The sequence below is a fragment of the Schistocerca serialis genome, chromosome 9 (genome assembly GCF_023864345.2).
Source record: "Schistocerca serialis cubense isolate TAMUIC-IGC-003099 chromosome 9, iqSchSeri2.2, whole genome shotgun sequence".
Classification (NCBI taxonomy): Eukaryota; Metazoa; Arthropoda; class Insecta; order Orthoptera; family Acrididae; genus Schistocerca; species Schistocerca serialis.
The window spans coordinates 422,081,517-422,107,934 of record NC_064646.1 but is presented as its reverse complement, the minus strand read 5'-3'; the positions used below and the strand labels follow the sequence as shown (position 1 = coordinate 422,107,934).

The 26,418-nt window shown below is 43.0% G+C and overlaps 1 protein-coding gene across 2 annotated transcripts in view; it reads left to right on the top strand.

The window, feature by feature from the left end:
* The window catches only part of LOC126419028 (sensory neuron membrane protein 2-like), a 242,499-nt gene that overhangs the window by 164,783 nt on the left and 51,298 nt on the right, over positions 1-26,418 (top strand). For both annotated transcript variants that reach the window (XM_050086088.1, XM_050086087.1), the window contains exons 5-6: positions 10,017-10,177; positions 10,377-10,521. In XM_050086088.1, coding sequence (XP_049942045.1) covers positions 10,017-10,177; positions 10,377-10,521 — 306 coding nt within the window. The remainder of the gene's footprint in view (positions 1-10,016; positions 10,178-10,376; positions 10,522-26,418) is intronic.

Here is a 26,418-nt window from a genome sequence, read left to right as displayed (position 1 = left end):
AGTTGTTCTAACAGACTTAGGGTCTTACCATTGGCTTCGTTATGTAGTTCTTTACAGACTGTTGATGACATGTTTCGTTTCCAACATATATTGTGCAATGACTGATTTTTCAAAATTTTTGAGCCTACAAGCATTTACATGTTCTTGAAAACGGGTCTTGAAGTTTCGGCCTGTTTTCCCACAAGATCCGAAATGCATCGTGTAGTTAATAAAAAACGAAAAAGTTGCGACTGAAGGCGTTGTTTACTTCATACCTCCAACCAATATTTTTCCCAGAACATCGGTCTACTTTCTTTTTCCCAGTACTGGAAAATTATTGTAGGCTATAAAATCCAGATACTAGCTGTAACTATTCAATTTCTTCGTTTGTCTTACTGATATCGAACATTAGCGTGCGGACGTGTTTTTTTAAACATGTACACTGACGGAAAGAATCGCTACGCCTAGAAGAGCTGCACAACGTAGTTGGTAGGCGTCTATTCAAATTTCCCACCAGTCGCGTAAGAGTTGCGCTAGTAGCACGACTTTGAGGACGGGAATCAGATTTGCTTTAAATACACCTTGTAATGGTCGTGAGCGTTAGGCTGGACTTGATGAGTTGATGTTAGTCAAGAATGCCCTTTAAGAAGGCAAGGACGCCATTATGAACACCTCACAGTTGGTGTAATGAGACTGTGCAAAAGCTGGATGCTCCTTCTACGACAATGAAGAAACATTTGGTACGACTGTATCAACCGTACGTGTTTACTGGCAGCGGTGGTCACGAGAACGTACTGTTGCAAGGAGACCGGGCTCCAGGCTTTAACGTATGGCGCTGGCGCATCGTACTGCATCTGCAGCAACAATCTGAGCAGCTGTTGGTACCACAGTGACACAACGAACTGATACAAATCGGTTACTTCAAGGACAGCTCCGTGACAGACACCCTGTCGCATGCATTATACTGAGCCCAAGACACCATCATTTGCGACTTCACTGGTGTGAAGCCAGAGCTTACTGCGAAGCAGGGTAGTGTCTCGGTGCCAGTGATGGCCATGTGTTGGTTAGAAGGTGGCCATCGAGGGCTTGCAACCGGACTGTTTGCTTGCTAGATGCGCTGGACTTACACCTGGAGTTGTGAATACGCGTGCGATTTCATATGACAGCAGGAGCATTCTCTTGGTTATCCGCACTCTTTGACTGGAAATGTGAACTTCAGTCTGATGAACTGACCTATTGTGCTACCATTCATGAACAGCACTGCAGAGCGTGTTTTCGAACAGGATAACGCTAGCCACGACGCCGCTGTTGTAACCTTTGGCGTACTCCATCACATGTTCGGTCACCAATCCAGCACATATTGAATATTATCGGACAACGATTCCAGCGTATCCACAAACAGTATTAACAGTCCCAGCATCGGCCGAATATGTGCAACAGGCATGGAACTCCGTCCCGCAAACAGACATCCGACACCTGTACAACACAATGCATTCGCTTTTGCATGCTTGCATTCAACGTTCTGGCGGTTACACCAGTTACTAATGTAAGAGCAATTCAGATTTACAATGGCTTTTCTCTCGCTTGGATTAACCAGAGATCTTGCAATGTTAATCAGTTAAGTATGTTACCTAGATTAATGTATTTCATTAGTCTGCATTAACTATTTTTTAATGTACGGATTTTTTCCGTCAGTGTATCTCTTCTACACAACGTTACACCGGTCCACAAAATCTACACTAATATATAATAGAGTAATTACTAAATTCTTAGGCATATGTTAAAGATACAGAACATATCGCTTCAAACTCATATCATATAGTCCAAAATGGCATTTCGGAGGATGCCAAAAATGTGCATACAGATAACTGCTTTTTATCAAAAACAAATAATTAAAATCACTGACCAGTAATACACAGCAGCGCAACATACGGAATGTATTTCAAAACTGTAGGTCATGGTGGCACGTAAAAATCATTAAATTTGAAACTGTACAAGTCAACAATAAACCTATATACTTTTTAAATCCTGTACCAGAAACAGACCATTATAACTACTGAACAGTAAAACACAGCAGTATCACCTACAGCACACATTACGAAGTTGTATGCCATGTTGGCACGTAAAAATCATTAAATGTGGATATCCACATTGGTATTAAAAGAAAACAAAACCAAAGGAGATTAAAAATCTTCATCATTTCCGACCATTTACAAGCACAAAAACTTTACCACATCAAACTTTACAAATTACGTGAAGGTAAAACAACTTTTTCATAATATGTCCCGCCTAAAAGCAAGCGTTAAATAACAAAATTGTCTTTTTACAAAGCACCAACAACGTCCTTGCCATGCTATGGATGATATAGCATAACCATACTCATGGGCGTATAGGGCGGGAGTGCGGTTGTAGGGGGAGTGGTGAGGGGAGAGGTGGGGGAGGATGGAGGGCTGAGAAACGGGGAACGGGATTAGCATGAAGATGAAGGAGCCAAAAACGAGGAGGTCAAGTGCACAACACGGCAAGAATGTAAAAATAAATATCAGCAGTAATAATAGAAAATTACTGAACATTAGACTTGAAATGACTATTCATCATTTCTTCACAGCCAAATAATAAGAACCACCATGTTCATCAGAGAAACCGTGTGTTACTCAGGAGTAATCTTACAGTTAAATATGGTAACAAAAAGAAACACAAAGAATTTTTTAAAATAAATTGGTGGTGAAGACCATGTAATCCACGAGTAAACCGAAATTCAAGATCTCTCGCATACATCATACCACATAAGCAACGTAAAGGCACAACAAACACAGAAACCTTATTATCTAATCAACAGCAGCCTATAGGCACCACAAACGATAATGCATAATTCAATCAGAAGTTGTTCTCTTCAGTGCATGAGCAGTGGAACGTAACAACGATGAAAGAACCGAACCACTTACTGTAAAATATGCAAGATGTTTTCATGAAATGAGAAACGTGGAAGGGGACAATGGGCGGCGACAAGCAAGAGATGCAGGCGGCAGGCACATAGATTAAAAAAGCTGGAAATTAGAATCAGTACATATGAAACCGTGGCTACGAGAATTTTAGAAAATGAGCGGTGGGGGGGTGGAGGAGGTGGAAATGGGGGAAGGAAATAGTGTGGAGGAATAGGCGGCGGTGGGCGACGAGGCCACGGTACTCAGGAGTTAGTGGTCCAGGCAGTCGCGGTAGTAACACCGGGGTTGGTGGCAGGGGGAATTATTACAAACTATAAATCATTTTGGAACAGAGCAAAAAACCAACAAAGACAAAAATCGATTTGTTCGTTCATTACTTTATGTGGTTCCGTTTAATTTTATTGTTGACTAGTACTGTTATGGTATCAATTGTTGTATTCCTGATGGTTAGAGAACATTTTAGTAAATAAAAATGTTTCCTGCAGCCTAATAGAGTCCCCCCTTTCCGTGGTTTCCTTACGACAGCGCTCACCGGTCTTCTGACTGGTTTGATGCGGCCCGCCACAAATTTCTCTCTTGTGTTAACCACCTCATCTCAGAGTACCACTTGCAACCTACGTCCTCAATTATTAGCTGGATGTATTCCAGTTCTTGTCTTCCTCTACAGTTCTTGCCTCTACAGCTTTCTCTAGTACCATGGAAGTCATACACGTATGCCTTAACAGATGTCCTACCATCTTGTCCCGTCTACTTGTCAGTACTATCCACATATTCCTTTCCTCACCGATTCTGCGCGGAACATCCTCATTCCTTACCTCATCAGTCCACCTAATTTTCATCATTCGTTCGTAGCATCATATATCAAATGCTTCGATTCTCTTCTATTCCAGTTTTCCCACAGTCTCTGTTTCACTATCATACAACGCTGTACTCCAGACCTACATTCTTAGAAACTTCTTCCTCAAATTAATGCTCATCTCTGACATTAGTAGACTACTCTTGGACAGGAATGTCCTTTTTGCCATTGCTAGTGTACTTGTGATGTCCTCCTTACTCCGTACGTCATTGGTTATTTTACTGGCTAGGAAGCAGAATTCTTTATCTACTTCGTGACCATCAATCCTCAGGTTAGGTTTCTCGCTGTTCTTATTTCTGCTACTTCCCATTACTTTCGTCCGCAGCTCGTGGTCGTGCGGTAGCGTTCTCGCTTCCCGCGCCCGGGTTCCCGGGTTCGATTCCCGGCGGGGTCAGGGATTTTCTCTGCCTCGTGATGACTGGGTGTTGTGTGATGTCCTTAGGTTAGTTAGGTTTAAGTAGTTCTAAGTTCTAGGGGACTGATGACCATAGATGTTAAGTCCCATAGGGCTCAGAGCCATTTGAACCATTTTTGAACCCATTACTTTCGTCTTTCTTCGATTTACTCTCAAACTCTATTTGTTACTCCTTAGACTGTTCATTTCGTTCATCAGATCATGTAATTCTTCTTCACATTCACTCACTGTAGCAGTATCATGACCTAATAGTATCATTGATATCCTATCACTTTCAATCATAATTCCGCTCCACAACCTTTCTTTAAAATCTGTCATTGCTTCTTCGACATTCAGATTGAACAGCAGGAGCAAAGGACTACATCCTTGTCTTACACACGTTTTAATCCGAGCGCTTCGTTCTTGGTTGTCCACTCTTTATTATTCCCTCTTGGCTCTTGTACGTGTTGTATATTATCATTCTCCCCCTACAGCTTATTCCTAATTTTCTCAGAATGCGGAACACCCTCCACAATTTTACAGTGTAGAACGCTTTTTCCAGGTCGACAAATCCTATGAACTTGTCCTGATTTTACTTTGATCTTATTTCCATTAACAACCGCAACGTCAGAATTGCCTCTTTCCTGCCTTAAGGAAAAATTTATCGTCATCCCGCACATTCTCAATTTTCTTTTCCATTACTCTGTATATTATTCTTTTCATCAACGTGGATGCATGAGTTTTTAAGCTGATTGAGCGCTAATTCTCGCACTTGTCAGCTCTTGCAATGTTTCGGAATTGTGTGGCTGATTTTTTCCGAACATCAGACGGTATATTGTCAGATTTTTACATCCTACCACCAACTTGACTAGTTGCTTTGGTGCCATATCCCCCGGTGATTTTAGAAATTCTAATGTTATGTTGTGTATCCCTTCTGCCTTAACCGAGCGAGGTGGCGCAGGGGTTAGACACTGGACTCGCATTCGGAAGGACGACGGTTCAATCCCGCGTCCGGCCATCCTGATTTAGGTTTTCCGTGATTTCCCTAAATCAGTCCAGGCAAATGCCGGGATGGTTCCTCTGAAAGGGCACGGCCGACTTCCTTCCCCATCCTTCCCTAATCCGATGAGACCGATGACCACGCTGTCTGGTCTCCTTCCCCAAACCAACCAACCTTCTGCCTTATTTGATAGTAAGTCGTCCATAGCCTTTTTAAATTCTGATTCTAATGCTGGATATCGACTCCTGTTTCTTCTCCTATCACATCAGACTAATCTTTCCCCTCACAAAGGCTTTCAATACATTCTTTCCACCTATCCGCTCTCTCCTCTGCATTTAACAGTGGAATTCTCGTTTCACTCTTAATGTTACCACCCTTGCTTTTCATGTCACCGAAGGTTATTTTGCTTTCCTGTATGCTGAGCCTGTCCTTCCGCCATTCATTTCATTTTGGAATTCTTCATTTTTTACATACAACTATTTAGTCTTAGTTTCCCCGCACTTCCTATTTCTTTAATTCCTCAGCGACTTGTACTTCCATATTCCTGAGTTTTGCGGAAGATGGAACATTTTTGTCCTTCCTCTTTTCTTCGTTTAAGTCAAGTGTTTCTCCTGTTACCCATGTTTTCTTCACAGTTACCCATGTTTTTCTTTCAAACTTCTGTGATTGCCCTTTTTAGAGATGTCCATTTATCTTCAACTATACTGCCTACTGAGCTATTCCTTATTGCTATATATATATATATATATATATATATATATATATATATATATATATATATTAGCCTTAGAGAACTTGAAGCGTATATTGTCATTCCGTAGTACCTCTGCATCCCTCTTCCTGGCGTATTGAATCTTCCTGACTACTGTCTTAAACTTCAGCCTACTCTTCATCAGTACTGTACTGTGATCTATATCTACTTCTAACTACGCCTTAAAATCCAGTTTCTGACTTCATTATCTCTTTCTGCCGATGATGTAAACTAACTGAACTCTTCCTGTGCCACTCGGTCTTTTCCAAGTATACCTCTTCCTCTTGTGATTCTTGAACAGAGTATTCGCTATTACTAACTGAATTTTATTACAGAACTCAGTCTTTCTCCTCTCTCATTCCTTGTCCCAGCCCATACTCTCCTGTAACCCTCTACTTCTTCCCCTACAACTGCATTCCATTCCCCCATGGCTATTAGATATTCATCTCTCTTTTACTGTACTAATCTTTCAGTATCCTCATATAGTTTCTGTATCTATTCGTCTTCAGCTTGCGACGTCGACTTGTATACCAGATCTGTCGTTATCCGTGATGGTTTGCTGGTGATTCTGATAAGAACTACCCGGTCACTGAACTGTTCACAGTAACACACTCTCTGCGCTACCTTCGTATTCACAACGAATTATACTCTAGTTATACCATTTTCTGTTGCTGTTGCTATTACCCTATACTCATTTAACCAGAGATCCACATCTTCTTCCCATTGCACTTAACTGATCCATACTGTATCTACATTGAGCCTCTGCATTTCTCTTTTCAGGTTTTCTAGTTTCCCTGTCACGTTCAAGCTTCCGACATTTCACGCCTCGACTTGTAGAGCGTTATCTTTTCTTCTATTATTCAATTTTTTTCTCATGGTCACCTCCTCCTTGGCAGTCCCCTCCCGGAGATTCGAATGGGAGACTATTTCGGAATCTTTTGCCAATGGAGAGATCATCATGACACTTTTCCCTGTGGATACGTGTTTAATGCTTCCATTGCCTTCTGTATTCTCATGCCGTTGATCGTTGCTGATTCTTCCACCTTTAGGGGAACTTTCCTATCTCTAGAACAAGAGAGTGCGCTGAACCTCTGTCTACTTCTCCGCCCTCTTTGTGAAGGCTTTTGGCAGAATGAGGGTGACTTCTTATGCCTGAAATTTTCCGCCGCCAATGCCGATTATTAATCATAATTTATGCAGTGGCGGGACTAGATCCCAGAGCCGAGAACTTTTTGATTACTAACCAAAGCTGCTAACATTTTTTATCTCATTTTGTTCGTTGTCAGTAGTTGTATTTGTTCGGGGCGGACGTCCCATGACGCTCGCTCAAGTTCATCGTTCATTCGTTCACTCAGATTTTTATTACATAGGGCAGGTAACCCTCTGACCCCTAGACTGCAGGTGAAGTGAAAATATTCATTTCACATTTCTGACATCTTCGGAAATGCCATTTTCGACCGTGTTATGTATGTTTGAAAAGAAATATTCTGTCTCTTTAGAATATGCTTAAAATTTTGGTTGTAACTGAATTATACATGAGTGCAAATTTGGTTTTCTGTCGTGCAGGATGATTTGAAAATGGGTCTCGGCCTGAAACTAGTAATAGAATGAATAAAAAATAAAATTTACGACTTGGTCTAGGTTTTCGTCCTACTGACAAGTATTAGTTACGATCTGGAATAAAACACTGTGATGGTCAGAACCAACAGTGTCCTATTGAGGTGAGCATGATAAAGAGAGATGGACAGATGCTGAGGGGAAAGGAGGAGATGTACACAGATAAGGAGGAAGAGGAGATGGACGGAGAGAGTGTTATGGAGAAATCGACAGGGAGAAGCGAGTGGTGAGGTGGATAGACAATGTCGCAGCTTGTGAAAGGACAGACGAACAGATGGACATAGATAGGGGGGAGGGGGAGGAGGGAGAGATAAGCAGGGGGAGGAGGAAATAGACAGTAGTGGAAAGGATGAGAGGGAGGGGGAATAGATGTGGATGAAGGATGAGATCATCAGATAGATGCGGAAGGAGGAGATTGAATAATAGATGATTTGAGTAAATTCATACCCGGGAAACGTCCGGTACTCAGCTAGTCCTAAAATAAAAGTGAACGAGGTAACAACTAGATGAAGCACAGTAACAAGACACTTAGGGATATTCCTGGACGTACGTCGTAGCTTTGCACATCATAAACGGAAGGTATAAAAGTGATTAACAAGCTTCTAATCATCGCAAACAGTCAATTGCGACCTTCTTTGGTCGTGATGAGCACATACCACCAGTCCATGTCAGCATCAGATGCATTATGTGATGCGAATATTTCGCCTTACAATTGCAGCTTTCTAAGACATTCTCATTAGTCGTAAGAGTTCAACGACAGTTTGCACTGTTAGTAATTCTACAATATTCCCTTTTAGCTTCCAAATCAGGGAAAAAGGGAACCATTTAGTGAAGAAAGAAACGCAGTCAAATGCAAGTACGAAGGATACTTGTAACTGAGGCAAATGCGAAAACGTGAATACAAGATCGCATATTATGCCTGTAGAAAAATGAACTGGAAACTTCAGACATAGGCGGGAGAACAGATTAGTCCGTCGCTAGCATCAGGGAGAGGATAAAAACGAGATATCTTAACCCCTGAGGGGACCGATATATTACCTGACCGGTCATAGTCAGTATGCTACGGATCTACACAAAGTCAAAGAAAGATGAATCACTTTTGCGCCTGTGGCTGTGGGGGCACTCCAGGACAGACATCGTAGGACTGTGCGCTCTACGAGGACGCAGGGGTAATGCCCGTCAGGCATTAAGCATGTTGCATCCCGGAGCAGTACTGAGGAGCGAGCCAACATGGCGCATCTTGGACCAAACTGCAGCCGCAGTGTCTAGGAGCGCCAAGGAATGTTAGCGAGCCATTCAATCACACATCAGAATGCTAACAACCCGACTAGACAACATCTCTGCAGAAGTAGAGAAGACGACTGAGACCGATGACACTGAATGAAATGGTTTCTCATGAATTTATATTGCACTGGTGCAAGTGATCACAGAAGTGTGGTTCCTGAGACGTTACAGTGAATCGTACAATCGTTTCCTATTGCGGAAATGCTAAAAGGAATCCAGCAGACAATGGCTGTTGTCCGTGGTAGTATGAGAGCGGATACAGAAGTGGAGACAAAAAGGTACAGTTTAAATGTACCATAATCAATTTATAAAAACAGAACAGATTTTGTAGTACCAGCGGTACTATTGTTATGGATAGAACCTGAAGTGGTGAATTAAAATTTTGTGTCCTAAAGAACAGACACCACGCCAAAGTCGGGACTTTGTGTGGAATCAACGGCGACGAGTGCAGACTTTATCTAAGATGAATCAGAAACTCGGTAGGTCTCAAGAAAATTTAATTACGTCGTATGAGTAGTATTAACAGTTGCGTTATTCGTTAAGTGTTTTAATGTAGTTTTGTAGTGGTAGAAAGTAGCTGCAACATTTTTTGAAAATTAAAGACCAGGAATAAATAGCACATGCAGTTATTAATATTTACGAGATTGTGAATTGTATGGCCTACTGTATCTTCTCAGATAACAGACTGTAATTGTGAAGATGTGGCCGAGCGGTTCTAAGCCCTTCAGTCTGGAACCGTGCGACCGCTGCGGTCGCAGGTTCCAATCCTGCCTCGGTCATGGATGTGTGTGATGGCCTTAGGTTAGTTAGGTTTAAGTAGTTTTAAGTTCTAGGGGACTGATGACCTCAGCTGTTAAGTCCCATAGTGCTCAGAGCCACTTGAACCATTTGTGAAGAATAGATAAATAAGTAAGTTTGAATTTAAAATACTGATTTACAATTTGTTTGTACATACGATATATACTGAAAAACATTTTAAACACACGACAACAATTATAGCTTCACGTCCTTAGGAATACATATAACAGTTTTATAAAGCTTTTAGCATTTCCCCTTGATGATGCCCATTTCAGTTTAACTATCACAAATATTAATACTGACCTTGGAAGTGCCTAAAAAGGAACATTACTTTGAAAATGTAATTAATGGCGATAACCTTTTACAACATGTGAAACTGTTTGTTGTTTCAGTTGTTAGCCTTTCATGAAGGATCGTACTTATATGAACACTGGAGGAATCCTCCGGTACCAATCAAACACAATGTTTTTGTGTTTAACGTAACAAATGCTGATGGTTTCCTACACCGTGGGGAGAAACTTCGTGTCGAAGAGGTTGGACCATATGTATACTCGTGAGTATCTTCTTAATAAATAAATTACAAAACTTATAAAATTAACTTCTTTATCTGTGATAATTTATTGTACTTTTGTAAATTTAGTTTATTTTTTGTTAGTCGAGGGACATTGTATCTCTTGTTTTGGAATTTGTAGTGTGCTGTACTATTCGTTAATCTTATTGCATATCAGCTATCATACGCACTTTTTTTTCAGGGAACATCTGGACAATGTTGTTCTTAACTTTAATGATAATGGTACGATCACTTACATCCCTAATCGTACAGAGACATTTTCAGAGGAACTGTCAGAAAGGAATGCCAAAGAAGACATCGTTATAATACCCAACTTAGCCCTGATTGTGAGTTTCCTATTGTATATTTAGCTTAGTTCTTATTATAAGCCTAGTTTTGCTAGGTATAACTGCAAAGTCATTCATATATTGAAGAGAAATTTTAATTAGACCAGCAGGTATATTGCTCTTCTTGATTTCAGTGGCAACCTCAACACAATATTAGAACCGTCCATTATCAACAAGTTGTTCCAAGTTTGGAAACATAACCGGCTGTAGGTAATTGATTAATGATTTCTTCAAGTGTACGGCATATTGCCGTAAGTACATGGCACTCACGTATAGCATAAATATCACATGAAGTTGGTGTATATTAGCACATTCATTTGATTCCATAGGTAGTTTATTTGTGGAATAGAACATTATCAACGATTTCATGAAAAGTGTAAATGCTGAAGTTAGGTCGAACATTGATACGCATCGTTAACAATACTAGTGGGTACACAACTATATATAGTACCAAGCAAGTGGCGGGGCGGCGGAAGCGAGGGCGGTGTTGTATCTATCTATATATCCTATTAATGTGTGTTCTTTATTATTTTATTTTATTTATATTTTATTTTTATTTTCAATTTGATTTTGGTTCCACTGCTAAGATATGCGAAGGCACGTATCGTTCATAGATTTTACTGTGACAAAAATGTAGCGTAGGATCCTGAATAATTATTGAAATTATTTAGACGAATCTATGCTCAAAAACAGTTAATCAGTATAGGCTACATACACAGACAAAAAAAAAATTCACAATTTTCGATATGTAAGGACCTACATGTGATTTAATAACTTCTTAGTGCAGGCCAAATCTGGGTCCTACTGCACGCAACTTAAATCGTCTTAATATATTGTTGAGTAATTTGAAAATGTCAGTTTCCTACAGATCATTGCTGAAAGAAATATCATCGCTGATCTCCAGCGTAGCCTGTGGATAGAACGGGATAGCAATACAATAATTTGAAATTGCCGCTTAATGGCGGCCAATTGTCGCCGTCCAGCGATGTTCAGCTTGTTGCAGGTGCGCGTCTGAAATTCATTTAAAAATGACGGAACAAGCAAACGGGATATGTAGTGCAGATTAGAGTTAAAATTAACAACGCCCGTGGGCTGACAGATAACTTCATGACATACATCGTCCGCAAGCGGCAAAGCCGATATCGCTGCAACAACGGCACAAAGCTCTTCCCAGTTTGAAGGACGATCACGAAAAACTATGTGCGACTTAACCGCCTCTCGCTTCCCCCTGAGAACAACAGGCACCAACTCCAGTTCTGGCAAATCTATCAACAAGGCCAAGCAGGCCGTCTTAACTCTGTCCACATACTGATGTAACTCCTCTTTATTCTGCTGCATCTCTCAAATGTAACGACACTCAAGCTGTTTCTGGTGGTCAATCCTTGGCCAATGAGAAGCTTTCTCAATTGCTGTAAGGAAACCCTTCTGTCATGGCTCGGGATGCGAAGTTCCTCAACTCACCTCTAGCTAACAGGTACAATAGTGACAAAACTACTTGGTGCGGAATGTGAAAGGCAGCAGCATGTTGTTCAAGACGAACCAACAACCATACTAAGTTTTCAGCCGCCTCAAGTCGATCTACAACTAAATCAGTTATATCCCGAAAGAAATACGCCAGAGGATTAGGCAATTTGGCAAATGCTGCGTCTAACTTCTCAGAGGATATAACACCACTTCCAGGCTGGCTCCCGGTTCCCCCTTGATATACCAAGTTCCGCTCATCAATCCTCTTCCCATCCAGTTCTAAACACGTAGGCTTAAACTGCAATGCTGGATGTAGTCCTGTGGAACGGCTTGCCATGCCATTTCCACCTGGCGCCTCAGTTGGACCAGCGTTCGTGCTGGACGTGCAGACCGCGTGAGACGACGCTTCATCCAGTCCCAAACATGCTCAATGGGGGACAGATCCGGAGATCTTGCTGGCCAGGGTAGTTGACTTACACCTTCTAGAGCACGTTGGGTGGCACGGGATACATGCGGACGTGCATTGTCCTGTTGGAACAGCAAGTTCCCTTGCCGGTCTAGGAATGGTAGAACGATGGGTTCGATGACGGTTTGGATGTACCGTTCACTATTCAGTGTCCCCGCGACGATCACCAGTGGTGTACGGCCAGTGTAGGAGATCGCTCCCCACACCATGATTCCGGGTGTTGGCCCTGTGTGCCTCGGTCGTATGCAGTCCTTATTGTGGCGCTCACCTGCACGGCGCCAAACACGCATACGACCATCATTGGCACCAAGGCAGAAGCGACTCTCATCGCTGAAGACGACACGTCTCCATTCGTCCCTCCATTCACGCCTGTCGCGACACCACTGGAGGCGGGCTGCACGATGTTGGGGCGTGAGCGGAAGACGGCCTAACGGTGTGCGGGACCGTAGCCCAGCTTCATGGAGACGGTTGCGAATGGTCCTCGCCGATACCCCAGGAGCAACAGTGTCCCTAATTTGCTGGGAAGTGGCGGTGCGGTCCCCTACGGCACTGCGTAGGATCCTACGGTCTTGGCGTGCATCCGTGCGTCGCTGCGGTCCGGTCCCAGGTCGACGGGCACGTGCACCTTCCGCCGACCACTGGCGACAACATCGATGTACTGTGGAGACCTCACGCCCCACGTGTTGAGCAATTCGGCGGTACGTCCACCCGGCCTCCCGCATGCCCACTATACGCCCTCGCTCAAAGTCCGTCAACTGCACATACGGTTCACGTCCACGCTGTCGCGGCATGCTACCAGTGTTAAAGACTGCGATGGAGCTCCGTATGCCACGGCAAACTGGCTGACACTGATGGCGGCGGTGCACAAATGCTGCGCAGCTAGCGCCATTCGACGGCCTACACCGCGGTTCCTGGTGTGTCCGCTGTGCCGTGCGTGTGATCATTGCTTGTACAGCCCTCTCGCAGTGTCCGGAGCAAGTATGGTGGGTCTGACACTTAGGTGTCAATGTGTTCTTTTTTCCATTTCCAGGAGTGTATAAACAGGTACTTAATGGTTAAAATGAAGCAATCTCCACCTATATTCCCAAAGAGAATATTATTTGAAAGAATATAATTCACGCTTTGAAGAGTATCTAATACTGATATAGGGTAAGGCAGTGATCCAATCCACAGTGAGCAACATCCCATCAATTAAATAACGTGTTTATTATCAGTTAAAGACTTCCCTCTGAAGATTCCATTTTATGACTGACCCAGCTTTTGACCTCTTTCGGCGATTTAGTAATCTAGATCGAGTTTCTTCGTCTTAACAAACTGCTCTCCTCACGGAGAACATCATCTCTTATCATCCTACTTAATTTACATGATCTTTATGGAACACTATATCTTAAACGATTCGATTCACTTATTTTTTGGTTTTCTGGCAGTAAATGGTCGACTTAATTATATGCTGTGCCCCAGTCACACATTCTCAAAAATGGCGTCCTAAAATTAAAGCCTGATGGTTGCTAACAGATTTTTTGCAGGAGAAACGCCCATTCCTCCTATGTTAGGCTGATTCTTATCTTCTCCTTCATTCTTCATGTATTTTGCTTAGAGGGTAGCAGAATTCCTTCACTTAACTACGCGGTCACCAATTTTTGTGGTCACTTTACAGTTAAGCTTCTTTCTGCTAGTCCACATTACTTTCTTTGGTTTACTCTCAAACCACATTCTTTGTTCATTAGACCATTCAACTCAATATCTTCCTACTCACTTAAGACAGCAATGTCCTAAGCGAATCTTTGATTTACTTTCACCCTCTTTGCCATGACGGTGGCAATGTCTTTTCTAAGAACTCCACGAGACACCATAAGCGTTAATGAGCCATCTTGATCCACGAGCCGTGAGCAATCAGGTACAACCTATGGAGATGTGTCCGTGTGCCCAAGGCGCGCATACCTTGCTCTTTGGTGTGTCATATTAGCTGAGAACAAATGAGGTCAGGTCATTGGAGTATCTCCATGGAGTGTTGTCTCTGATATATGTCCAACTGGTGAGCTGAGGCGTAGTCCTATTAAACGTGCAAACTGCTTGGGAGGGATTGTGCTTGGAGGAATGGATGCATTTGATTCGGTAATAACTTCCTCTATCTCCAGCTGGTGGCAGACAATAGCAGACATATAGTAGGCTGCATCCCACGTACACCTTCACATCAGGCAATCTGTCATTACCTTATGTCATTGTGTATCACAAGTCGTAAGACGAAATTTGCCATTGTCAAACTGGATCATGTGATCTATGTGGTACTCTTGTATTGAAAAAGTCTGGATTGTATCTGGCGTATTATTGACTGTTAACTGGTTTCTGGTCTGATGAGTCCCCAGTGGAAGTAAATGTCCATAAAAGATAAATATGCAAAATTACTAATAGATATAAACAGTTATAGGGGAATTGGAAAGTGCAGGACAAAGAATAAAATAAAAATATACCCAGTATCTTGTTCCAGAGTTCCACAGTGTCGTATCACCCTGGTCATGTGACAACGACCACCGTGCCTGCTCGTGCAGTCGGCTTTGAAAGTGGACCAGTTATATTCGTCGGAGATGTGTGACAAAGCTTGATGCCCATATGTGAGAACTACAATTTATGAAACAAAATACGCGGTTAACATGAATAAATAGAGGTCTTTAATAACAAACTACAACATTCGGACTTTTCTTTTTAAACTAGCGAAATTCTACTTGAAGAAAATTTTAAATTTAATATTTTTGAAAGGATGTGTGTTCGCTGAATCATCTAACGTAGTGCCTCTCCAGAAGATGTTCCTGTTGTGTATCTCCTTAGTTCACAAGAACTGAGTGGTTAAAAGCGCTGGAAAGTGCCGACATGAAGCCAATGAAGCATCCATGACTTACGCAGCGAGATACTCTGATCGAAGAGCTTCACGCGTCATTACGTTCTTCAATGCTGAATCGCGACCTCGAGGAAGAAGTAGGCTGAGAAGGCAATAGACGAATATCAGTAAGAAGCAAGGATTTAAGAGCGGTTGTAGCAGCTACAAAGCATCAAGATACTTTCGTCATTTTATGATAAGTTGCTGCTGTTACTGCCGCCAGCCATACTCTCTGCGGCAAATAGCACGCGGCACAAGTTTCACCTGTGCGAATGTGCCATGTATAATTTTACTTTTCTAATTTTAAGGCATCCACCTCAGGTTCACCACGCTCTGTGTGTCTATGATTTGGGTGACTAATTGTATCTTAGCAGCGCGATAACAAAGACCACAGTGAGTAGAATGGGCAAGGAAGGGAGCTCCTGTTACACAGTTGGTATATAACAACCTAACAGCGTATGTGTAACAACTGCGAATTATGTCCGTATTACCCGACGCAAGGGTAGAGGAAAATTCACTTCAAAGAGATTCCGATACCTAACAATACGACTGGTAATTCTTGCACAATCAGATATAACCCAGCGTGAGAAGTTATGGATGAGTTGGAAAAATCGTATTTTCGCATTAACATTACGTGGTTTTGACACAGGGGTACCTCTTGATGTCGTCGGATGAGCAGCCATCTGCTGATGCAGTCTCCATGCGACTTGAAATGAACAAGACATTCAGGCGCGATGCTTGCGGAACAATTGTCCCTCGTTGCTATTGTTATATTCTAAAAGCGAAATGTATGGAGAACTTAATTTCTTCAATTTCAGTTGTAAAGATTGTAATAATAGATTTAAATAATGTTGGTTTAATTTAAAACGCCTATGTTCAATATATGGTATAAAATAATACTTTGTAAATACTTATTTTCTCTGCCTAAAGGGCTAACACAAAGGGCTATTAAGAGAAATTAATGAAAAGTACAAACAAACAGATAAGAATAACATCCAAACCACCCATCAAGTAGGTTGTAACTTAGTTTGGACTCGGATGGTGGTAGGCTTTCCACGTACCTAAAGAGTTTTCTGTCATAATTTCGTTCATCAGTGGAGAAAGCAGACCTCGTAGTCCACACGGGATGGGTGTTTGCTGGTGTAGTTTAGTTTCCAATCTCCCTTTAACTGCTCTTATGTAACATGAGGAGCTTTGTAAGAAGTGATGACTGTCGACAACTATTTCGGGTAATCACATTTCACTGAACTGTTTCCAGAGAGAGATGTGTGATCTCATTTAATTAATATCAGAGCACTCAGACGTTTAATCTAACATCGTGGAAACACCTTGACCCTGTCCCGCGCCTTGCAGTTTGGGACTCACTACTGTTCCTTTTATGTGTGAGTTTCGGAAGCTCCATTAAGCTATTCATAGATGATTCGGTTTTCTACAAGAAGGTAGCAGTACCAGAACACTATTGAAACGCCCGCTAAACTCGCTGGGCAGAACATGTAATAGGATTGTGGATAGGTCCAAGGGTTGAGGTCAGTTTCTGCTTCTAATTGTCATTTATTGTAATTTGGCAACTCTCTCACGGCTCAAGGCCTCCAACAAGAAATCTTAACAAGATAAAAATCCAATTAAGGTAGTAATGAAGTAATTCTAAAAAACAACATACGCAAAGTGCAACACAAATGGCTGAGGATCACAGTTAATTTCCAGAATTTTGGGATATATTGCCTTAGACCTTTAAAGGCAGAAGGCCAACAAGAAATCTTAAAAAAATCAAAAATTCAATTTAGATAGCAATAAAATAATTAAAAATCCAAAAGGCAACATATGCTAAGTGCAACACAAATGCCTGAAGGGTACAATTAAATTTCAAAACTTCAGACTCTATTACCATAATCTTTAAAGGCAGAAGGCCGCAGAGTCTAAGCTTGAAAGATAAATATAAAAATTAATTTGCAAAATTTTAAGAAATAAACAATAACCGTAAGCCTAAAATTTAAAATAGCTGACAACAGATAATTGAAAACCGGTGGCAGCCTCGAGGGAGGTCGGACTTGATTCCCATCAATTAGTAGGCGAGAACTCAAACAGGAAAGATTACAAACGTCATAATCCACAATGGAGTATGTCTTAGCTGTCAAAAATACACTCAACTACGACGTCCTGGGTCGATGAACCACGAAGCTTGCAGCGATTGGACAGCTCCACACACGCTCCGACACTGCTCAGGGAACGGCAGCGGACCCAGCGACTGCACCGAGCGGAGGTATCTTCCCTGGTCCGCAGCAACCGCCCGACTACCTACTGCTCCGATGCGAAGGCGCTGCTGGTGCGTCTCCCACTCACTTCCAGACACACGACGGCGGAAATACTGGCACGGACCCAACCATGCAGAGAAAAACCGCCCACTGGCAAAACGACATCCCTGCACCAGGAAAGGACCGACCTAAGTTCCACCAGATGGTAATTAAAGGGCCCAGAAACACTCAGAGAACCAGAGCACGTCGCGCAATGAGACGAGAGACCTCTCAGAGGCAGTACGCCGACAACATTTAAAATAATCGTCAGTGAAACTAACCCCAACTACACATACGACAAACACTTGCACGAAGACCTGAACGATACTCAACAGTAACTAAACACACAGGAGACAAATCGGGAGTCGATGCGCGTGCGCACACACACACACACACACACACACACACACACACACACACACACACACACCGTGGCTCGGCTCAGGTGATGCGTGGCGGCAATGGTCGGGCGAGCCATGTAGATGCAGACATCACTGCTGCTCCAACCCGCCTGCCCTAGTGCCACATTGCCACTCCCCGACTGGCATATCCAGACTGCCCTCCATATGCGTTCCAACCGACTGGAAGACCCGAACTCGCAACCCGAACTCCCGACACGAACTGCCAATCAGAACTCGCCTACGACAGACAATGACGGCGAAGTAATAGCAGCCAAGTATAGATACAACGAGAGGGGATATATCAGTACGCGCTGCTAAAGCCGCTCACGGTCAGGCAAAGCAGCCACTTAGTGATATTAGTAATCTAAATTAACGTAGTGAGGTGGAAGTACGTTAAAAACAGGGGGTGAAAATAGGTGATGGCAGGAACACGAGCCACGCACGGCTCAACTGTGACAATTTGCGAAAGGACCTCCAGGGGGCTGATGAATGATGCAGCGACTGCCGGTTGACCATGAATGTCAATATGAGTAAATGTAACATACTGCGTACACATAGCAGATGAAATCGACTACTGTCCGTACACACCTGCATACCATACCGTTGCTCAGCCTCCTCTGACACGGTTATTTCATAACCGGCAACGTGCGACGCAGCCCTATGGGATTCGCGCACAGGATTGCCTCGCTGCAATGTCTATGGCTGGTCTTCGTGTTTTACGTCGCGGTTGGAGCAGATCTCCACCTTGGCTCCTCCGGAGACCCAAACTTATTTTAGATTTGACTCGTTTTAAGAAGGATGGCACGCCAGAATTTACATTCCAGTCACTTTTTTTTAACATTTTAGATGTGCATCACGGTTTCACTGTCGTTTACACTGATGGCTCCAAACAGGAGAATTTCCTTGGCTGTTTTGTGGTGTTCCCTGACCATGTTACCCGGATTCGCCTCCCTGCTGAATATACCGTTTTCGCAGCGGAGCTCCACGCGATCCTGACGGCACTGGAGCAGATGCATCGTGTTCGGGGCGATCGATTTCTTCTCTGCTCCGATTCTCTTAGTGCCTTACAATCGCTGCAGAACCTGTACCCGACTGAAGAGATGGTCCAGCTGATACATAGCCAACTGTACTTGCTCCAACAGCGGGGTAAAGAGGTATCCTTCTGCTGGGTGCCTGGTCATGTCGGCATCTGGGGCAATGAACAGGCTGATCGGGCTGCCAAGGAGGCCTGCAGAGAGCAGGATGTGGTCCAGTGTCCTATCCCCTTGCAGTCAGTCATCGCTGCACTCCACAGGAAGTGCATGGAGTTGTGGGAGGACGAATGGCTGGCGGTGACGGCCAATAAACTGCGGTCGGTAAAGTCAACCACTCGGCCGTGGCGTTCCTCCTGCCGGTTGCTCAGGCGGGAAGAGGTGGCCCTCACACGTCTTCGGATCGGGCACTGTCCTCTGACGCATAGCTATTTATTACGGCGGGAGGATCCTCCGTTTTGTGATGCTTGTGGTGTGCACATCTCTGTCCGCCACATTTTAACAGACTGCATTTTATACCGTGATGCAAGGGCAGAAGCACAAGTTGATGGTGATCTGCCCTGTGTTTTAGCTAATGATGAGACGTGTGTGTCTAGGGTTTTTAAGTTTTGTGCTGTGTCTGGACTCTGGCCTAAACTTCTAGGCTGGAGGTTTTAGTGTATTGCAGAGTGGCTGACTCCTTCCTTTTTTTTTCCTTGCGGTCAGCCAGCCACTTCCATCTGCTACATTGTTTGAGCCTCCTCTCTCGTTTTCTTCCTGTGTTGTCCATGTTTTACTGCTGACGCCCTGCTTCATCCCACGCTTCGGTGTGGGTGAGCACATCTTTTACGATGATTGTTTCCCGTGTTTTATGTTCCGGTTTATGTAAATATTCTGAGCTTTTTTTTTTTTTTTGGCACCCGTCTCACTATGATACTGAACGGGCGCTGAAGACCTTGCTGTCGTGCGCCCACAAAACCCCTCTACTACTACTACTACTACTGTACAACTAAACCGTTGATAGCAACTTGCTGGAAATGTTATCTGTCATAAAATGTTGTCTATTACAAAATATCATAAGGAAGTAGAGGCTATCTCACTAGGGGTAAGATAGATACTGCCTACAGGAAAATTAAAGAGACCTTTGGAGAAAAGAGAGCCACTTGTATGAATATCAAGAGCTCATATGGAAACCCATTTGAAAGCAAAGAAGGGAATGCAGAAAGGTGGCAGGAGTATATAGAGGGTATATACAAGGGCGATGTACTTGAGGACAATATTGTGGAAATGGAAGAGGATGTGGATGAAGATGAAATGGGAGATACGATACTGCGTGAAGAGTTTGACAGAGCACTGAAAGACCTGAGTCGAAGCAAGGCCCCGGGAGTAGACAACATTCCATTGGAACTACTGACGGCGTTGGGAGAGCCAGTCCTGACAAAACTCTACCATCTGGTGAGCAAGATGTATGAGGCAGGCGAAATACCCTCAGACTTCAAGAAGGATATAATAATTCCAATCCCAAAGAAAGCAGGTGTTGAGAGATGTGAAAATTACCGAACTATCGGTTAAATAAGTCACAGCTGCAAAATACTAATGCGAATGCCTTACAGACGAATGGAAAAACTGGTAGAAGCCGACCTCGGGGAAGATCAGTTTGGATTCCGCAGAAATGTTGGAACACGTGAGGCAATAATGACCTTACGACTTATCTTAGAAAATAGATGAAGGAAAGGGACACCTACGTTTTTAGCATTTGTGGACTTAGAGACAGTTTTTGACAATGTTGACTGGAATACTCTCTTTCAAATTCCAACGGTGGCAGGGGTAGAATACAGGGAGCGAAAGGCTATTTACAACTAGTACAGAAACCAGATGGCAGTTATAAGAGTCGAGGGACATGAAAGGGAAGCAGCGGTTGGGAAGGGAGTGAGACAGGGTTGTAGCCTATCCCCGATGTTATTCAATCTGTATATTGAGCAAGCAGTAAAGGAAACAAAAGAAAAATTCAGAGTAGGTATTAAAATCCATGCAGAAGAAATGAAAACGTTGAGGTTCGCCGATGACATTGTAATTCTGTCAGAGACAGCAAAGGAGTTGGAACAGCAGCTGAACGGAATGGACAGTGTCTTGAAAGGAGGATATAAGATGAACATTACCAAAAGCAAAACGAGGATAATGGAATGTAGTCGAATTAAGTCGGGTGATGCTGAGGGAATTAGATTAGGAAATGAGACACTTAAAGTAGTAAAGGAGTTTTGCGATTTGGGGAGCAAAATAACTGATGGTGGTCGAAGTAGAGAGGATATAAAATGTAGACTGGCAATGGCAAGGAAAGCGTTTCAGAAGAAGATAAATTTGTTAACATCGAGTATAGATTTATGTGTTAGGAAGACGTTTCTGAAAGTATTTGTATGAAGTGTAGCCATGTATGGAACTGAAACATGGACGATAAATAGTTTGGACAAGAAGAGAATAGGAGCTTTCGAAGTGTGGTGCTACAGAAGAATGCTGAAGATTAGATGGGTGGATCACATAACTAATGAGGAGGTATTGAATAGAATTTGGGAGAAGAGGTGTTTGTGTCATAATTTGACTAGAAGGAGGAACCGGTTGGTAGGACATGTTCTGAGGCATCGGGGGATCACAAATTTAGCATTAGATGGGAGGGTGGAGCGTGAAAATCGTAGAGGGAGACCAAGAGATGAATACACTAAGCAGATTCAGAAGGATGTAGGTTGCAGTAAGTACTGGGAGATGAAGCAGCTTGCACAGGATAGAGTAGCATGGAGAGCTGCATCAAACCAGTCTCAGGACTGAGGACAACAACAACAACAACAACAACATAAAATATCCAGGAGTAACCTCCAGGAGCGATCCAAATCGGACCAACCCAGCAAAACAAATATTAGGAGAAGCAGAAAGCACACACTAGACAGAGAGTCATAGGAAGATACTTAACTACATACAACTCATCCGCGAAAGAAGTGGCTTACGATAAACTTCTTCGGGTGATTCTTGCTCATCACTTTGTAATCCTTGCCAGGTAGGACTAGAAGTGCTGGAAAAGATCTACCGAAGAGCAGCGCGTTTCGTCATCTGGTCGTTTAATTAGCCCGAGAGTGTTACAGACATGCTCAGCAAACTCCCGTGGCAGACGCTAAAATAGAGGCGTTGCGCATCACGAAGAGATTTACTATTGAAATTCCGAGAGGTAACGTGCCGGGAAGAGTTGTACAACATATTACTTTCTCCTATTACTTCCTTCCACATACTTCTCGTGAATTGATGCCAACGAGGAAATGCGAGAAATGAGAGCTAATACAGAGATTAACAGGCAATAAATCTTACCACATGCTATTCGCGAGTGGAACAAGGAAGGGGGGGATCAGATGGTGTTACCAGAAGTACACTCCGCCACACACCGTAGATACAGATGTGAATGATCCCCCATTTCATCAAACAGAATTACTACTCTTTGCAGAAGAAATTGTAAAACCTGCTTTTCAGAGAGTTAATTGGTGGGTGTTTGAAAATGTTTCTCCCTTAATTTTGAGAGAAAATTCTATAGTAGTTATGTACTTCAAATAGTCATATCATTACATGACGTAACACATGAACAGGAATCAGTAAATAGGTTAGAGTGTTCCAAATTTTTGAATGTATGTATTGATGAAAACTTGAACTGGAAGAAACACGTTAATGAACTGCTCAAACAATTAAGTACGAAGCACCCTCCTAACATACGCTGACTGTACATGAATTAACCTCATATTCTTTATTAAAAATAAAAAGGAACCTTATAAATTACGTGGTTGTGAAAGAAGACTTTGAAGGTCACGGTGCGTCAGGTAGCTGTCTGTAGTGCTCGTTTCCTGCAAGCAGATAGGGTCAATGCTACCGAGATTCATCACCGAGTGTATCCTGAGTATGATGATGGGGTTATGGGTTATGGTGTTGTGAGGGAGCGGTGCAGAAGACTCTAGGTTAGTTGCACAGCTACGCATGATGAAAGTGGCCGAGGAAGACGTTCAGATGTGGGTCATGGGCTTTGTGTAACAGATTGACGAAATTATGCTGAGATGTCGAGTCATAATTTCCGAACTTCCGGAACAAGTTTCTCACCCCTTCAAATTATATGAATGCGTTGTGTCTGTATCGGAAACAACAAACGCCATGCATGCATTCATGTAATTTGACTGGCCTAGTTGGGCAACGGATCCACCGTCTTCAATGCGGATGCACAAGTACGCCCTGTCGCAATCCCAGAGAGACAATATGGAGGAAATGGGAATGTGGATCACCCGGGAACCGTGTGGAGACATTCCGCACGGTAGTGATAACACAGTGCCCGCGATGTGGTTAACGCACCTGCCCAGTAAGCAGGAAATCTCGGATTCGAATTCCAGTCCAGTACACATTTTCTCTCGTCGCCGCTGTTTCCGCGTAATGTCCCGATGCAGCTGACAGCAGTGATTCCACCCTCCCTTTCTTTTTCTTTCCTTTCCCTTTCTTACTTCCCCTTTCCACATTAAATATACCTGGTCATCAAAAAGTAAGTATAAATTTGAAAACTTAATAAACCACGGAATAATGTAGATAGAGAGGTAAAAATTGACACACATGCTTGGAATGACAAGGGGTTTTATTAGAATAAAAAAAAGGTTCACAAAATGTCCGACAGATGGCGCTGGACAGCAAAACGTCAGTGACTGTGCATGACAATCGTGTATAAAAGGAGCTGTAATGAGAGGGAGAATCAGATGCGCCAGCAGTCGCAGCATGTTGACACCTGAAAAGGCGCTTTTAGTGAAGGTGTATTATCCGGATGGGGAATGTGCTAGTTTAGCGTTACGATCCTATCGCCATAGGAAGTAGATTTGAAGGGGTGAAGGTCCGTTGACAAATGCAGCTCTGGCGAGAATGATTTCGAAGTTCGAAGCCACAGGTTGTTTAGATGATAAACCCCGTAGTGGCCGACCGAGCACGAGGCGTAATGCTGCTGAGACAGTTCAGGAAGAAATGGAGACTGTAGCGGGTTCGGCTATGCTCGGGGAAGTCCGCGCTCGTGCAGTCGCATGTCGCACCGGCATTCCAGACATTACTGTTTGGTTGGTACTTAGGCGTACCCTCCGATGCTATCCGTACAAAATCCATCGGCATTATGAACTGTTACCTGGCGATTTAGTGAAGCAGAGGGCATTTGCGGTGTGGGCGTTTCAAAAGATGGCGGAAGATGACGATTGGTTGACTAACGTGTTCTGAATCGACGAAGCTCACTTCACTCTCCGAAGGTCTGCCAACGCCCACAACTGCAGAATGTGGGCTGCCAAAAATCCTAGAACTCTGATGGAAACTCCATTGCACGACGAGAAAGTCACGGTATGGGTTGGATTTACCACATCTACCGTTATCGGGCCTTTTTTCTTCGAGGGAATACGTGATTCTGGTTTTGTAACTGCTACCGTGGCGGGTGAGAGGTACGCCGATATGTTGCAGAATCGCATTACCGCCAGCCTGGCTGATAAACACCTGCTGGAACGTACAATGTTTATGCAGGATGGTGCTCCACCTCATATTGCCAGACGCGTGAAAGATCTCTTGAGCGCGTCGTTTGGTGATGATCGTGTGCTCAGCTGCCACTTTCGTCATGCTTAGCCTCCCAGGTCCCTAGACCTCAGTCTTTGCGATTATTGGCTTTGGGGCTACCTGAAGTCGCAAGTGTATCCTAATCGACCGACATCTCTAGGGATGCTGAAAGACAACATCCGACGCCAATGCCTCACCATAGCTCCGGACATGCTTTACAGTGCTGTTCACAACATTATTCCTCGACTAGAGTTATTGCTGAGGAATGATGGTGAACGTATTGATCATTTCCTGTAAAGAACATCATCTTCGCTTTGTCTTACTGTGTTATGCTAATTATTGCTGTTCTGATCAGATGAAGCGCCATCTGTCGGACATTTTTTGAACTTCTGTGTTTTTTTGGTTCTAATAAAACCCCATGTCATTCCAAGCATGTGCATCAATTTGTACCTGTCTATCTACATTATTCCGTGATTTATTCATTCAAATTTATACTGACTTTTTGATCACCCGGTATGTAGCTCTCTTTAACACTGTCACAGGTGAGTACAGAAGTATCTGACCTATGTTGACAAAACTGATAGAATAGGTTTGGCGTTGGCATTTCTTCAGTTATACCACAAACAGTGGGAGGAGTTTCTGAATGGAATGGTGACTGGAGACGAGTCAAAAACTCTGAAACTAAGGAACATTCCAAACAGTGAATGAACACTCATTCTCCAAATAAGTCCAAAAACTTAAGCGGACGCTGTCAAACAGCCACAGCTTTTCAGGATCGCAAAAGAATTTTGATAATGGAGAGTAACACGTGAGAATACTTTGACGTCACAGGTGTATGTGAGACTCTTAGGAAACCAGAAACAGTGTGGGAAGATTAAGGAAGGAATCGTTTTGTGAATCTAAACGTTTTCGCTGGGAGATTGTTCGACATAGTCCCTATAATCCGGGCTTGGCGTCAAGTGATTTTCACCTCTTAACCATGACGAAACTTTGACAGGATACTCAGCACTTTCGACTAATAACTAACTCAACGATGCCATCAACAACTGAATGAAACACCAGGCGTCACCATTCTTCGATGAAGGTATGAAGAAACTGATGTCACGGTACGACGAGTTTCAATTTGTGTAGCTACTGTCTAGAGAAGTAATGTCAGCATGTAAGTACATAAGCATGTACCAACATAAAGATATATGTTTCAAATGTTTTAGTGGCTAATCGTCCGTTAATTTATGAGTAGCCTTCGTATTTTGCATATTATCACTCGATGATGTCTTATGGAATAATGTTTTGGAGTAACTCATCACTTAGAAAGAAATTAGGACTAATAATTGAGTAAAACGTAGCAATAGGAACAAAATGTTGTGTTCACCAGCGACCGTAATGCAGGAGTTGAGATAGGCACTTTAACGGCACCGTCACACTACCTAATATTCGCTAGTAAAATTCGTCATATGTATCCCATCACACTTGGGGTAGATTAACGATGACCATACTTACAAAAATAGAATAAAAAATTACCTTTATGAAAGTTGCCACGCCTCAGTAAAGAGTTAAATAAGCGTCACAGTTTATTATCAGTCGCCAATAAATGGAAGAGGTTATGGCTATGAACTGTAGATTAAAACTGAAGAAACTGCAAAAAGGTGGGAATTTAAGGAGATTAGACCTGGATGAACTGACTAAACCAGAGCTTGTACAGAGTTTCAGGGAGAGCATAAGGGAACCATTGACAGGAAGGGGGGAAAGGAATACAATAGAAGAAGAATGGGTATCTCTGAGGAATAGAGTAGTCAAGGCA